General features: G+C 63.7%; 1 protein-coding gene and 1 long non-coding RNA gene across 2 annotated transcripts; one reads left to right on the top strand and one right to left on the bottom strand.

The window, feature by feature from the left end:
- Positions 1–629: 629 nt before the first annotated feature.
- PLK5 (polo like kinase 5 (inactive)) lies at positions 630–8,583 on the top strand. Its single transcript, XM_047848360.1, has 15 exons — positions 630–743; positions 1,364–1,477; positions 1,591–1,707; positions 3,296–3,425; positions 3,524–3,611; positions 3,697–3,792; positions 4,297–4,495; positions 4,581–4,707; positions 4,902–4,978; positions 5,139–5,223; positions 5,499–5,576; positions 6,272–6,428; positions 7,155–7,284; positions 7,368–7,478; positions 8,379–8,583. The coding sequence occupies exons 1-15, from the start codon at positions 630–632 to the stop codon at positions 8,562–8,564; spliced, it is 1,809 nt and encodes a 602-aa protein (XP_047704316.1). The 3' UTR covers positions 8,565–8,583.
- A 4,689-nt stretch (positions 8,584–13,272) lies between these two features.
- On the bottom strand, positions 13,273–14,742 carry LOC125159746 (uncharacterized). Its single transcript, XR_007149893.1, has 3 exons — positions 14,675–14,742; positions 14,360–14,568; positions 13,273–13,718 (listed from the first exon to the last, which is right to left on the bottom strand). It is a non-coding gene; the product is annotated as an uncharacterized LOC125159746 (long non-coding RNA).

The raw sequence follows: 14,742 nt of genomic DNA, 5'->3' as shown, positions 1-14,742 counted from the left end.
TCCTCGCTGCCTAGCGCCCTGAATATATGGTACCCCTAACCCCCAGCGGGGCCCCTCCTGGGTCCCTGCCCTAGGCCTCACTCCCTTTCCAACCAGCTCCAGCCCCAGAGACACTGGTTTTCTTTCTCCTCCTCTGAATCCTGCCACGGCTCCCAGTGCCACGAGAGCCCCGTCAAGCCCTCGCTTCCAGTCGCCTCTCCCTGGAAAGGCCTCCGAGAGGAGACGATCTCTCTGACCTCAGTTTCCTGCTCAGGGCAATGGGCACGTTAACACTTCCCAGCCTGGCGGGAGGCGCAGGCTTGGAACAGCAGCGAGCCGGCTGATCGCACCGGATTGGCGCAGGGCTGTCGCGCCGGGCGCGAGCTCCTGTCTCATCACTGAAACTCCCTCCAGCCCGGTGTCCCCGTGCGCCCCCGTCCCCCCCCCCCCCCCCCCCCCCCCCCGCTCACCGCGCACACCTGCCCCCGCCGGCGCCTGGCCACGCCCCGAGCGTCGGGCCACGCCCCCTCCCCGCCCCCTCAGCCAATAAGACGCGCCCCAGCGGCGCGCAGCCCCGGGAGCAGCCGCGCGGTGGTCCCGCTGAGGCTGCGCCAGTGCCCGCGCCGAGCGCCCGCCAGGCTCCCGGCGGGATGGAACCCGGGCCGCGGCGGCGGCGGCGGCACAGTTGCCGCCCGCCGGTCTCCGTCTTCCTGCGCGACCCGAACTCCGGGCGCGTCTATAGGCGCGGAAAGCTGATCGGCAAGGTGCGGCACCCCCGGCACCACGAGTGCGCGGCGAGGGTCCGGGGCCGCGCGGGGGTCCCGGCGGGGCGGGGAGGGGTGTGCGCGCGCGATCGCGAGCCCCGGCGAGCCCCCGGGTTTTCCTTCTGCGTGTGTCGTGTGTCCGCGCGAGTTTGGGGTCTGGCTCTGGGCTTGCGCGGGTTGCGCGGCCGCGTCTGTGGCGTAGCCCCTGCACCGCGTGCGCTGTGGCGGGAACCGCTCTTTGGCGTCCTGTGCGGTGCCCGTAGGTCGGCCGTCTGTCCGGGGCTGTGGGTGAGCCCTCGAGTGTTCCAAGGCTCCGTGCCTCTGCAAGAACTCTGTCGTGTTGTCTCCAGGCGCGTGTCTGAATGTGCTTCCGCGTCTGCGTGTGTCCATATGCTATATTGTGGTCCGCTGGCTGAGTGTTTCCAGATCTGGATACGTCTGGGGACGCGTCCCTGCGTTTTCCTGCATGCTCCGGGGGTTGCCTGTGCGGGTCTGAGGGTGTGAGCTGTGTGTCCGCGCGTCTCCTGTTGTCTGTGTGTCTGTGCACGTGAAGAGGCCTGGTCACCTGTCCGCACACCCGCGCACACTTGGCCGCTGAGCCGGGCACCTCTCCGCTGCAGGGTGCCTTCAGCCGCTGCTACAAGCTGATGGACATGTCCACCAGTGCGGTGTTTGCCCTCAAGGTCGTGCCTCGTGGTGGGGGCGGGGCCGGGCGGCTCCGCACCCGGGGGAAGGTAGGCCCAGACCTTGGCTCGCAGGGGGGCGCCAGACAGGTACCTGCCCTTGGGGGTGAGGGTGTACGCCCCGGGGGCCGAGTACTAGGGGTCAGGTGGGGCCACGCCTGCAGGTGGAACGTGAGATCGCCCTGCACAGCCGCCTGCGACACCGAAACATTGTAGCCTTCCACGGACACTTTGCTGACCGCGACCACGTGTACATGGTGCTGGAGTACTGCAGCCGCCAGGTGCCGCGGGGCGCGTGGAGAGGGACCCTGCACCGCACCCGCCCCCACCCCATGTTCGTGGCGCTCCCCTCGCCCACCTGTGTGTCTCTGTACTTACCTGTCTCTGCTGCGTCTGCACCAGACGTGTCTGTGCTCGTCCATTATGCACCGGTGCCCACCTAGGCTCGGGTGACTCGCTTCTGCACACCAGGACTCACTCGGGTCCACTTGTGCCCGTTTATTCATCTGGCCCATCTCTTCATCTGTGGCCATGTAGGACCACCTTAACTCGATCCAGCCCCCCTGAGAACAGCTGTGCCCGCCTGTGTCTATCCTGTGTCCCCCTGTGCTCACCTGTGCCTACCTGTGCACACCTTTGCTCACCTGTGCCCTCCTGTGCTCACCCGTGCCCACCTGTGCCCACCTGTGTCTATCCTTTGCCCTCCTGTGCTCACCTGTGCCCTCCTGTGCCCACCTGTGCCCTCCTGTGCTCACCTGTGCCCACCTGTGCCTACCTGTGCACACCTTTGCTCACCTGTGCCCTCCTGTGCTCACCTGTGCCCACCTGTGCCCACCTGTGTCTATCCTTTGCCCTCCTGTGCCCTCCTGTGCTCACCTGTGCCCTCCTGTGCTCACCCGTGCCCACCTGTGCCCACCTGTGTCTATCCTTTGCCCTCCTGTGCCCTCCTGTGCTCACCTGTGCCCACCTGTGCTCACCTGTGCCCTCCTGTGCTCACCCGTGCCCACCTGTGTCTATCCTTTGCCCTCCTGTGCCCTCCTGTGCTCACCTGTGCCCTCCTGTGCTCACCCGTGCCCACCTGTGCCCACCTGTGCCCACCTGTCTATCCTTTGCCCTCCTGTGCCCCCCTGTGCTCACCTGTGCCTACCTGTGCACACCTTTGCTCACCTGTGTCCTCCTGTGCTCACCTGTGCTCACCTGTGCCTACCTGTGCACACCTTTGCTCACCTGTGCCCTCCTGTGCTCACCTGTGCCTACCTGTGCACACCTTTGCTCACCCGTGCCCTCCTGTGCTCACCCGTGCCCACCTGTGCCCACCTGTGTCTATCCTTTGCCCTCCTGTGCCCTCCTGTGCTCACCTGTGCCCTCCTATGCACACCTTTGCTCACCTGCGTCCTCCTGTGCTCACCTGTGCCCACCTGTGCCCACCTGTGTCCTCCTGTGCTCACCTGTGCCCACCTGTGCCTACCTGTGCACACTTTTGCTCACCTGTGCCCTCCTGTGCTCACCTGTGCCCACCTGTGTCCTCCTGTGCTCACCTGTGCCTACCTGTGCACACCTTTGCTCACCTGTGCCCTCCTGTGCTCACCTGGGCCTACCTGTGCCCACCTGTGCCCTCCTGTGCTCATCTGTGAGTACCTGTGTCCTCCTGTGCCCACCTGTGCCCTCCTGTGCTCACCTGTGCCCACCTGTGCTCGCCTGTGCCCTCCTGTGCTCACTTGTGCCCACCTGTGCTCACCCGTGCCTACCTGTGCCCACCTGTGTCCTCCTGTGCTCACCTGTGCCCTCCTGTGCCCACCTTTGCTCACCTGTGCCCTCCTGTGCCACCTGTGCATCCTCCATGCCACTGCTGCCCGCGGTCACCTGCAGTCACTGGCCCACGTTCTGGAGGCGCGGCAGACCCTGACGGAGCCCGAGGTGCGCTACTACCTGCGGGGCCTGGTCAGCGGCCTGTGCTACCTGCACCAGCGGCGCATTGTGCACCGCGACCTGAAGCCCAGTGAGTGGGGGGAGGGGCGCGGGGGGGAGGGGCGCGGGGGGGCGTGGCTTCCGCCCTCATACCCGGTTGCCCCCCCCCCCCCCCCCCCCCCCCGGCAGGTAACTTCTTCCTGAACAAGAACATGGTGCTAAAGATTGGAGACCTGGGGCTGGCTGCCAGGGTGGGGCCGGGGGGCCGCTGCCACAGGTACACGGAGGGCGCGAGGGCGCGGGCGGGGCCGGTCTGGCACGCGGGCCCCAGCGTTCCCGAGCCCGCCGTCATCCCCTCCCAGAGTGCTCTGCGGGACCCCAAACTTCCTGGCCCCGGAGGTCATCTCCAGGAGTGGACACTCCTGCCAGTCAGACATCTGGGCTCTCGGCTGCATCATGTGAGTGGGTCCCGGGGAGCCCCGGGCCTGGGGAAGAGGGCAGGGGCAGGCGAGGACAGGTGTGCGTGTGTAGGGGGGAGGGCGGATGGGGACAGGCAGGCGTGAGCGAGCCTAGGACACGTGTGGACAGGCGTGGGCGGGCGCGGGGCCGGTGGGAGCCGTGCGAGTGTGCGGGTGTGCATGGGGCACGTGGGAGGGAACACGGGTTCGAGCCGGCACGGAGGTGTGGACGGGCGTGTGCCGGTGCACGCGGGCAGATGCGGGTAGGTCCGCCGTCGTGAGGTACCGGGAGCGGAACCCGCGCAGGCGGGCGTGCAGACAGACGTTGGCGTCAGCCGAGTGGACGGGACCGGCCCGGTGGGAGCGGGTGTGGGGCAGGTGCGGGAAAGCGGACGCGAAGCCTGTCCGGAGCAGGGGGGTGTGGGTAGGGGCACGCCAAGCCTGGGCACCCAGGCCCCTGCCCCACCCTGCACCCCTACCCCCCCTCCCCCGCCCCCGGGGCAGGTACACAGCGCTGACCGGGGCCCCTCCCTTCACGGCGGCTCCCCTGTCGGAGATGTATCAGAACATCAGAGCCGGCCGCTACCCGGAGCCTGCCCACCTGTCCCCCAACGCGCGCCGCCTCATCGCCCGCCTGCTGGCGCCCGACCCCGCGGAGCGGCCCAGCCTGGACCGCCTGTTGCGGGATGACTTCTTCACACAGGTGCGTGGGGTCCAGCGGGGGTGCCGGGGCCCCGGGGGCCGGGCAGCCCGCGCCCGGTGCTGACCCCCGGTGCCCGCCTCCAAAGGGCTTCACCCCGGACCGGCTGCCGGCCCGCTCCTGCCACAGCCCCCCCATCTTTACCATGCCCCAGCCTCTGCGCAGGCTCGTCCGGAAGGTGGGCCAGCTGCTGCTGGCCCAGTGCCGGCCCCCCTGTGAGTACTGCACCCCCCCCCCCCGCCCCCGCCTCCCCTGCTCCCGGCCGCCTGCACCCGCCCCCGCCTGGCCGTGGGTCCTTTCCACTCCTCCGCACCTTCCCATCCGTGGCAGAGGCGGATGTGGGTGGCGGATAGCCCCCTGCTGCACGGGGGCCGGGCTGTGCCCCCCCAAACTCCTTGCGCTCCCCCAGGCCCCTGCACCCCTAACGAGGCCTCGGATTCAGGAGGAGGTGGTTCAGATCCTGACTCCACGGAGTGGGGCGGTGAGGTGAGGGCTCGGGGCAGCAGCGCGCACGCACATGGAGGCGCGTGGGACGCATTCTTACGGGGGGAGGGGCTTCAGAGCCACGAGGCTGGAGCCCCTCCCCCACCTCAGGGGCCTCCCGGGGGCCCAGGGCCTCCCCTCACCCCTGCTGCTTCCTCCCCAGGCCTCCCTGTTGGGCAGAGAGGCTCCCCGCTCCGCAGTCCCCGTCTACCTGCTCACCCACGGGACCCTCCGGAGTGACCCAGCCGGTGAGCAGACGCTCCATCCTAGGCGGGCCTGCTGGTGGGGAGTGAGGGTAGAGAGGTGGGGGGCGGTGACTGGGCCTGGCCAGGGTCACGGCCCCTCTCTTGGCCTCACCTCTCCCACCTGTGAAATGGGAACGATGTTCAGAATCATTCTGGGTTCAACATAAGGTTTACCCAGATTTGAGAGTTGGGGGCGGGGCCGGTGGGAGGGGCCCCTCGTGGTGGGGGGCCAGGCCTGTCCTCCCTCCACCTCCGCCCGCATAGATCTGTCTCCCCAGGGCCCAAGGGGAGCCGGAGGCAGGAGGTAGAGGCGGCCATCAGGAACTTGCAGCTCTGCCTGGATCCCAGCCTCCCAGGTAGGAGCCCAGGGGACTCACCCGGGCCACCTGCCTCTTCACATCCGAAGACAAGCGCCTTGCTCTGTCCAGGGTCCTGCCGGTATTTCTGGGGCTCTGCTGCGGGGGCCGAGCTGAGAGAGGCTTCAGAGCACAGTGATGCCCACCCCATGCACTCCCCACCCCGACCCCCACCAGCACCCACCGCGTCCTGCCCCTCCTTGGTCACTGTCCTTGGAGCTTTTTCTTTCCCGTAGGATCCGGTGGGTTCTGCTTAGTCTTCGGTCTCACGCCCTCTTTCCTCGCCCTCCTCCTCGCGGCCGTAGCACAGAAGCAGCCTAGACCTTAAGGCTCTTCCATCGGTGGAGCCAACTCGCGTTCAAATGTCTTCAGTAAACAGTGGAAGATGATTTGAGATGTTCAGCGAAGGCAGCCCGGAGAGCGCCCAGTGCGGCTCAGCCAGCTTCCCGGGGCCGCTGGATTTCCCGTGTTCTCACTAATGCCCTTTTTCTCCCAGGATCCCATCCAGGATTCCATAAGCCACTGAGCAGTTTGTGTTTAACACAATTTTTTTTTTAAATGAAATAAAGGAAAGCCTGTAGTGTCCGTGTGCCCCAGCCCCGTCCTCCCCCGCCCTGCACTTTCCTCTACGCGTCCCCGCTCTCCCACCAGGCCCCGCTGAGACCCCCTTGCTCACCTCCCTTCTTTGCGCCCAGCCCCACAGGCCCCCCCGGGAGGGCAGCAGCCGGTCCTCTGGGCCCCCACGTGGGTGGATTATTCCAGCAAGTACGGCTTCGGCTATCAGCTGTCGGATGGGGGCAGCGGTGTCCTGCTTCGGGACGGCACGCACATAGCCCTGCGCCCCCCGGGGGAGTAAGTTTTGGGGCTCCTGTGCCCCCCACCTTTCCTTAATCATTCTGCAAGTATTTATTAAAATAGGGCCTGCTCTGCGCATCTGTAAGCCCTTCCTGCCTGACCACTTTGCAGGGGGTGGGGGTGGAGGTGACCCTCTACAACCTGGTTGTGGAGGGGCTTTCTGAAGAAGTGACATTCAGGCGAGACCTGAAAGATGGGAAGGAGCCTGTCAGGAACAGCATCTGAGGCACGGGGAACAGCATGTGCAAAGCTCCTGACATGGGTCCCAGCGCAGTGGATTTGAGGAAAAGTGAGATGGGGGGACAGGGAGGCTGTGAAGTCAGTGATTTTCAAGCCGTGGTTGGAACAGGTCACGTTTGACATGACCTTCACGGCAGGAGTGACATAGACTCAGCAGGGAGACAGTTGGACTGGTCAGGTAGGGACAGGCCGTGGCGGGGTGGGGGGTGGGAGGGGAGGGCAGGAAGGCGGGAGCAGCCCTGAGGCAGGATGGGAAGATGGCAGAGGGGTGGGTTTGGGGGCGGGTCAGGATCTCAGTGGGGACGTGCTGGGTCCACGGCTCCGGCGAGCGGCCAGGGCTGCAGGTGTGGCTAGAGGGGCCGTGAGGAGCTGGTCTCCAGATCCCCATCCCAGGGGGTGTGGCTGGTGGGAAGGTGTCCTCGGGCGTCAGGTGCCCAGGATCGAGGCTGTGGCAGCCAGCACCGCCCTGTGCCCCCTCTCCAGCCGGGTCTGCTACGCGTCCGCGCGGGGGAAGCTGGACACGTTCGCCCCGAGGGACGCGCCCAGCCCGCTGGGCGCCAAGCTGGCCGTCCTCCGGCTCTTGGCCCGATGCATGCAGCAGCGGCCACGGGAGGTAAGGGCCGGACGGGGCGGGGCCGGGCCGGGCTGCTGGGGACACGGCCAGCCCGAGGCCCACAAGGCCGGGTCTGTCCGCAGGAGGAGGGCCGGCCCGCGCCCACCCCCCCGGCGGCCCCCGGCCACTGCCTGCTGCGCTTCCTCGTGTCGGACCGGGCTTTGCTGCTGCTTTTCAGCGACGGGACACTGCAGGTGAGTGCACAGGGTGGCCCTCGTCCTCGGTGGCCTCCGCGGGGCAGCCCCGGGCCCCTGGGCCGTCAGGCACTGTTGGGGGCGCGGCCGGGGGCAGCGGGGCATGTTGACCTCTACAAACACCGCGAAACCGAAAACGTGTGTCTGTGCCCGGGCAGCGTGATTCTCCACGGGTGGCGTTCGCAGCTGCCAGAACGTCGTCTCCCCGGAAAGTCATTTCTAGATTGAGGCTTTCCCGAGCGGTCATGGTGACGTCAGTCTGACACATCCTAGCCAGCCCCCAGTCCGACGGCCCGGGCAGTGCTTTCGTTGTTGTTATTTTTTTTTAATTTTTTAAGGTTTTATTATATTTTTGACGGGCAGAGCATGAGCAGGGGAAGGGCAGAGAGAGAGAGGGAGACACAGAATCCGAAGCAGCTCCAGGCTCCGAGCTGTCTGCACAGAGCCCGACGCGGGGCTCGAACCCGCAAACTGCGGGATTGTGACCTGAGCCGAAGCCAGACGCTCAACCGACTGAGCCCCCCATGCACCCCTGCTTTCCTTGTTATTTGTAAAAATTATGATTTTATTTTCCAGGAACCCCTCCCTGCCTGTTCAGACTAGAGTGGGGCTAGCACGCTCGCACTGACCCAGGCGGGGCCGCAGCTGGGGAGGCCAGTTCACCCGGGTCACAGGCTTAAGAGCAGGGGTCTCACTGGGTGGCCGTGGGAAGGGGAGTCCCCGTCTGAGTCTTGTCCCGTCGGTGCGGTAGGGCCCCCGGGCTTGCTCCCTGAGCTCCTGGAGGGGGGGTGGGGGGCGGCCGCTGAGACCCAGGCAGGCGGCTCTCAGCCTGTTCATGCCAGGGCAGGGGGTAGGCCCGGGGGGCCCTCTCTCCTGACCTCGCTCCTCTCCCCTTGGCAGGTGAGCTGCCTCGGAGACCAGGCTCACCTGGTCCTGAGCGGCCAGGGCGGGGAGCTGCGGCTCACGGTCCGGGAACGCGGCCAGCGCAGCACCACGCACGCCCTGGGCGCCCTGCGGAGCCCCAGCTGCCCCCCGGCCACCCGGCAGCGCCTTCTCCACGCTCTTCACATGCTGCAGAGCGTCTAATGCCGGGGCCCCGGCTCCGTTCAGGCCCTGGTTCCCCAGAGGGGTGTCCCTGGGGACAGCATGGCGGTGGGGGGGGGGCGGGGGGCTCGCTTTGTGTCATGACTGTTCAACCCAGACTGTTGTGCGGCTTTGTCCTTTTTTTTATTAAAGAAAAGTTGACTCCCTAGCCTGCCGTCCGCCTCTCTGGTGGCGTTAGATGCCTCGTGGCCTGTAAGCGGAGGGGACATTTAGACCAGCCTGCCCTGAGCTCACTCCTCTTCCGGGCACAGATCTCCGCCAACACACGAACTCACACCAGAGCGGCTGTGCCATGACCCGAGAGCTGAAGCGTGTGACCTTTGCTCAGTGGCCGGGCAGGGAAGTCGGTGGCCCGTCCTCTGCAGGGAAGGCGTCTTGTGACAGCCAGGGGACATGTGCTCCCAGGGCTGGCCGACGACTGAGAGCTACATGCAGCCTATTCTCACAGAGACACGAATTCCAAAAAGGACCGGCCGGCCAGCAAACAGCCCAGGGACGGCTGAGATTTTGAGACTGGAGGCTTGGGGAGGCCGGCTGCTCCCTGACGCCGACTGCTGGGAGACCTTTTTTGTTTTTTTTAAGTTTTTATTTATTTTTGAGAGAGTGTGAGCAGGGCAGGGGCCGAGAGAGAGGGGGACGCAAAATCCAAAGCAGCCTCCAGGCTCCGAGCTGTCAGCACGGAGCCCCACGTGGGGCTCGAACCCACAAACCGTGAGGTCATGACCTGAGCCGAAGTCAGACACTTAACCCACTGAGCCACCCAGGCGCCCCATATCATTTTTTAAAATGCCCTCAGCCTTTAGAGAGTCCTTGGTGGGGGCGGTCCTGCCCCCAGGGGGTGTCGGGTGGGCAGCTGTCACATGGGAGGGGGATGGGTGGGGGCGGTCCTACATCAAGGGGGTGGGGCCAGGGTGCTGCTCCGTCCCCAGGTACCCGGATGCCCCTAAGTCCCCAGTGCCCGGGAGAGACCCTGCTTTAGAGAAACTGAAGTATTCACAGGCCTGATGCTTAATTTTATTGGAATCAGGGAAGCAAACAGTGAAGATGAAAAGCAACATTGTGGGGGAGGGGTGGCTTCCGGTGCCCATGCAGCACCCTGCCCACCGCCATCGCTGTCATTGTCCCTCGGCTGGCGCCCACGTCGTGTCATGTCCGTCAGGAGAGAGGACAGGGGGTTGGGGGGTGCCTCCCAGGCAGATCGCAGCCCCGCTCAGGACCCCTGTGCTGCGGGCGCCCCTGGGACCAGAGCGGCCCCCGGGCACCCTGCAAGCCGTCCCTGCTGAGCCACTTACTGTCGATTCCAAAAGTGTAACGTGGATGCCATCTACTTGTGACAAGTTGCAAACTGGCAGAGCGGCCGCCTTCCTGGGGAGGTCGCGGGGGCACCGGCACTCGGGTTTCCCCAGCGAAGAAGGAAACCATCAACGCGCCCTTGCCTTTTTCCTCAACCATGTGCTGGATGCATTTCTGCGCCTGCGTGTGAAGGCCGGCCTCCCGCCCGCTGCCAGTGCAAGGGAGGGAGGAGGGAAAGCTGGCTCTTCGGGCCGAGGGAGGTCGGGAGGCCGCATGCCTTGGTGTGGCCTGACGTGGGAGGAGAAACTCTCGTGTCCAAGAGGGGCGGGAGCTGAAGAGCCCTGGGAGAACCTGGGAGGAAGGGAGTGTGGATGGGAGAGGAACTGGCAGAAGGGAGACAGAAAACACTGGATGGAAACATCCTGCGGGTTTTGCCCTTTTAGTAGTAGTATGGACGTGAAATTTACATAACATGCAATTAACCATTTTTAAAAATTTTTTTCATGTTTATTTTTGAGAGAGAGTGTGTGTGTGAGCAGGGGAGGGGCTGAGAGAGAGGGAGACACAGAATCGGAAGCAGGCTCCAGGCTCGGAGCCGTCAGCCCAGAGTCCACGCGGGGCTCGAACCCTCAAACCGTGAGATCATGGCCTGAGCTGAAGTCGGGCGCTCAACCGACTGACCCACCCAGGCGCCGCGCCATTAGCCATTTTATTTTGTTTTATTTTATTTTTTGTATTTTTTCCCCACCCCGTTAACCATTTTAAAGTGCATAACTCAGGGCCACCCACGTGGCTCAGTCGGCTAAGTGTCTGACTCTAGACTTCAGCTCAGGTCGTGATCTCGTGGTTCTTGAGATCAAGCCCCATGTGGCCGGGCTTTGTGCTGACAGTGGGGAGCCTGCTTGGGATTCTGTTTCTCTCTCTTAAAATAAAATAAATAATAAACTTAAAGTGTACAACTCAGTGGCGTTGAGTGCATTCATAATGTTATGCAACCACCACTTCCATCTAGTTCCAGAACATTCCGTGAGCACAAGAGGAAACTCCACCCCCATTAGCAGCCACCTCCCCCAGCCCCCGGCCCCCACGAGCCCCCTTCCCGTCCCTGGATGAGCCCGTTCCGGACGTTTCACACACGTGGACTCACACCCGTGTGGCCTCTCGTGTCTGGTTCCCTCCCTGAGCGTCGTGTGCTCGGGGTCTGTCAGGGGCGGCAGGGGGTGGGCGCCTCGCTCCTGCTCGCGGCCGAGGGACGTGCCGTGCGTGGTGGGCACATTGTGATTGTGCCATTCACCTGTGGGTGGCTTCGTGTTACACATGACAGAAACCGCTCCTCACACAAAGGACCGGCTTCCAGTGCCGAAATGGTGGGGAGTCGGACGCAGGCCAAGGACTCCCTTCTGCCCCTCTCTCCCTTTCTCCATCTCTTCTACGAACTTCTGTGTTGACTTCGCTCGTTAGCAGGCTCTGAGGCCAAGTGGGGGAAATGTGTCAGCCAGACTCTCCCATCAATGCAGGCAGAAGTCCCAGTTTGAAGCCTACTGGCCAGGCCTGGGCTACGTGGCTGCCCCGCCCCCAGCCGGATCACCTGGAAGGAGCGAGAGGGGTCCGCGAGGAGGGGAGGGGATGCCGACCTTCCCCGGTCGTGTTGCTTCGCCCTGGTGTGTCTCCGGTCAACAGACGGTCTTCTGGGGGTGGCCTCCTCGCCAGCACTCAGCAGCCCCAGGGTCTTGCTATCCACACCCTTGGGTCACAAAAGATACAGGTGTCTGCCTGGCGCTCTCTGGGGTCGCTGGCTCCGCGCCCTCACCCCTGTGACCTGATGGTGCTCAGACAGCGCCGTGCAGAGGCCCGAGCCTCCCGCCAGCAGCCCCGGCCGGCCGCCTGGGAGCGGGTCCTCGGGCCCCAGCTGAGCCCCTCGGACCAGGCAGCCCCAGCCCGCCTGTGACCAGAACCTCGTGAGAGACCCCGAGCCAGAACCACGCATCTGGACCCCTTCCCACTTCCCGAACCCCAGAAATGATGAAGGAAGAAGACAAGTGTATTTCGCTGCTTCAGGTCACTCGGCTTTGTGCCGATTTGCTACCCCTCGGCGGTAGCGAAACACGCATTGGACCCAGCCCGGGACCCAGCACCCTCAGCATGTAGCTGCCCGTCTTGCACAGTGCCCTGCCCTCAGTGCCTGCCCGCGCCCGTCTGCGGCCCCACAGCGGCGCCGGCTCAGCGAGTAGCCGGCCCACACCACCCAGTATCTGGGTGACCTCCCAGACCAGCTCTCAGCCAGAGGGTGCGAACTGCAGGAGGGGCAGGGAGCCCCCCCCCCCCCCCCGCCCCGGGCTCCCACGCTGTGAGTTTCTGGAGTCTTCTTCAGACAGGGTAACGGGGCACCTCAAGAAATAAAATCATTAGCCTCCCTTTGGTGGGCGCTTGCAAGGGTCGGAGCTTCAGGAAGAGGCAGCGAATGCGTGCCAGGCCGGGCCTTCCTTTCTTTCTTTTTTTATTTTGTTAAGAGGAAGCTACCGAGAGAATGGATGCTCCGAAGGATGCAGGGAACTTGGCTTCCCCCGCGCCCTGCCTCTGGACCACGTTCCCATTGGTCTGTGGGAGCGCGCGATGCGACGCCTCCTCCAATCAGCAGCAGGCGGGGCGGGGCCGGGCCCCGCGCAGCCGGGCAGATGTGATTGGCTGCTGCTGTGGCAACCGCGTGTGACGTCATAAAGCTTCGCAGGGGCCAGGTCCCGGACGCCGGCCTCGCGTGCCCCGCCTGCTCTAATCCACGGAACTCGGCTTGGGGTCGGGGGTTCTCTCCCCCACTTACCAGACGAGGAAACTGAGGCACGCGGGTGACCTCGCTATGTAACTGCTGGGAGAAAAGTGTGGCTGGAGGCATGTCCACCTGCCCCCCTGCCAAAAGGGGGAGTTTTAAAATCCTGGTGACTCCCGAGAGCCTGCGAGTGAGAACATACCATCGCAGACAGGTCACGGAGAACAAGAGCCTCCTGGTACAACGTTTATGAAGTGACAACATCTTAGGAATGGGGGACAGATGAGTGGTTGCCAGGGTTACGGGTGGGGGGCGGGGACACTTGCTGGGTGGACGCACGGATTTCCCCAGCTGGTGAACTTGTGGGCGATGCCATGCCACACAGGTGAGTGCGAGTGAAAACAATGAAAACAAGTGAATTGAAGGGGCGCCTGGGTGGCGCAGTCGGTTAAGCGTCCGACTTCAGCCGGGTCACGATCTCGCGGTCCGGGAGTTCGAGCCCCGCGTCGGGCTCTGGGCTGACGGCTCGGAGCCTGGAGCCTGTTTCCGATTCTGTGCCTCCCTCTCTCTCTCTGCCCCTCCCCCGTTCATGCTCTGTCTCTCTCTGTCCCAAAAATAAATAAACGTTGAAAACAAGTGAATTGAAATAAGGGAGGTGATTGTATCAGCGACAATACCCGGGTGGAGATACTATCGATTTGTAAAATGTGACCATCAGGGAGAACCGGGCCAAGTGCACCAGGGAGTTTCTCAGCGGCATTTGTCACAACCGCAGGTGACTCTGCAGTGGCCTCAGTAAAGGCTTCAATCACAAAAACCCCGCTGCTGGTTCCTCCGTAAGTTAAACACAGGATTACCCGTATGGCCCAGGAAGCCCACCCCTGGGTGTATCCCCAAGACGATTTCCAACACGCGTTCGGAACCAAAACTGTGTTCGAGGTTCCATGCTGTCCGTAGGATTGATTAGGATTGACGTCGGCCGTCATCTCCTGCCTGAAGTGGTTGAAAATGGTTTTCAGCTCCCAATTGATACATGTAAATAGGTCAGATTTTCTCCACCGGCAAATCTCAACCTCTCTCTGCGGATGGGAGAGTAATCAGATGTATTTTTACAGTCAGACGACATTTATTGCTTGGCTTTCAGAACTTGTCCTGGGACCCGGCCCCTGTGTCCTTCACCATGGGACCTCGTCCTGCCTCCTCGTCTCGTGGGGCGCCTGTGCGGCTCAGTCGTTTAAACATCTGGCTTCGGCCCAGGTCATGATCTCACAGTTTGTGGGTTCGAGCCCCGCATCGGGCTCTGTGCTGACAGCTTGGAGCTCTGAGCCTGGAGCCTGCTTGGGATTCTGGGTCTCCCTCTGTCTGCCCTTCCCCGCGTGCTCGCTCTCTCTCAAAAATAAACATTTAAGAAGAAGCCAATGAGCTGGAGTCCTTTCTGCTACTGGGGACAGTGGCAAAAGTCTCATGGAGAGGGGTGTTCAAGTTGTCCTGTGTCACCCTTGGCCAAGGCCAGATCTGGTGTGAGTAAAGGAAAAACTCAGTTCTTTGGGGTCCTGTCATTTACCCAATCAACAAACATTTAGGGAGTGCCCCCTGTGTGCCAGGGCTGAGCTGCTGGCCCAGGGACGGGTCAGTGGTGAAAGGTGGAAAAGGTGGGTCCGTTTGTGGCCTGAGGGAGCCCACAACCCCGGGGGCGAAGAGACCCTAGTCTCCACTTTACCAATTCAAGCCCAACGCCGGTCCCCGCGGCCGTTGAGGCGTCATGTGCCGTTCGGGCCGCACGGTGGCGACAGAGCACGGGCTGCTCTGGCCCAGTCCGGTCGTGGGTGGGGTCCGTCCTGAGGATAGCGCAGGGGGCCCGTGGGGGCACAGGTGCTTGGGGGCTTTCCGCTTCACCCCGGTTCTGCCCCAGAGCACACCCGCTCCGGGCTATGGCAAGAAACAGGCCTCAAGGTATATCAATGACCTGTGCGCTTAGTTCTGGTCCATATTAACCACCCCCACCCGTGTCCTGCTGGCTTGGCCCCACCTTTACCTGCCAGGCAGAATTTAGGAGCCCCAAGACGGAGCTCCCGGGCACACGCCTTTGTAAATCGATGCCTT

This window comes from Prionailurus viverrinus, unplaced genomic scaffold, assembly GCF_022837055.1.
Source record: "Prionailurus viverrinus isolate Anna unplaced genomic scaffold, UM_Priviv_1.0 scaffold_60, whole genome shotgun sequence".
NCBI classification, from domain to species: Eukaryota; Metazoa; Chordata; class Mammalia; order Carnivora; family Felidae; genus Prionailurus; species Prionailurus viverrinus.
The sequence above is the reverse complement of the archived record's forward strand: the minus strand, read 5'-3'. Positions and strand labels throughout refer to the sequence as shown.

What these genes read in the sequence shown, in the direction of transcription:
- PLK5 (XM_047848360.1), top strand. Translation starts at nt 630, where the DNA reads ATGGAACCCGGGCCGCGGCGGCGGCGGCGGCACAGTTGCCGCCCGCCG. An exon ending in GGCTCCGCACCCGGGGGAAG is followed by an intron (nt 1,478 to 1,590) that starts GTAGGCCCAGAC and finishes CCACGCCTGCAG; the next exon opens with GTGGAACGTGAGATCGCCCT. An exon ending in GCCCTGCGCCCCCCGGGGGA is followed by an intron (nt 6,429 to 7,154) that starts GTAAGTTTTGGG and finishes CCCCCTCTCCAG; the next exon opens with CCGGGTCTGCTACGCGTCCG.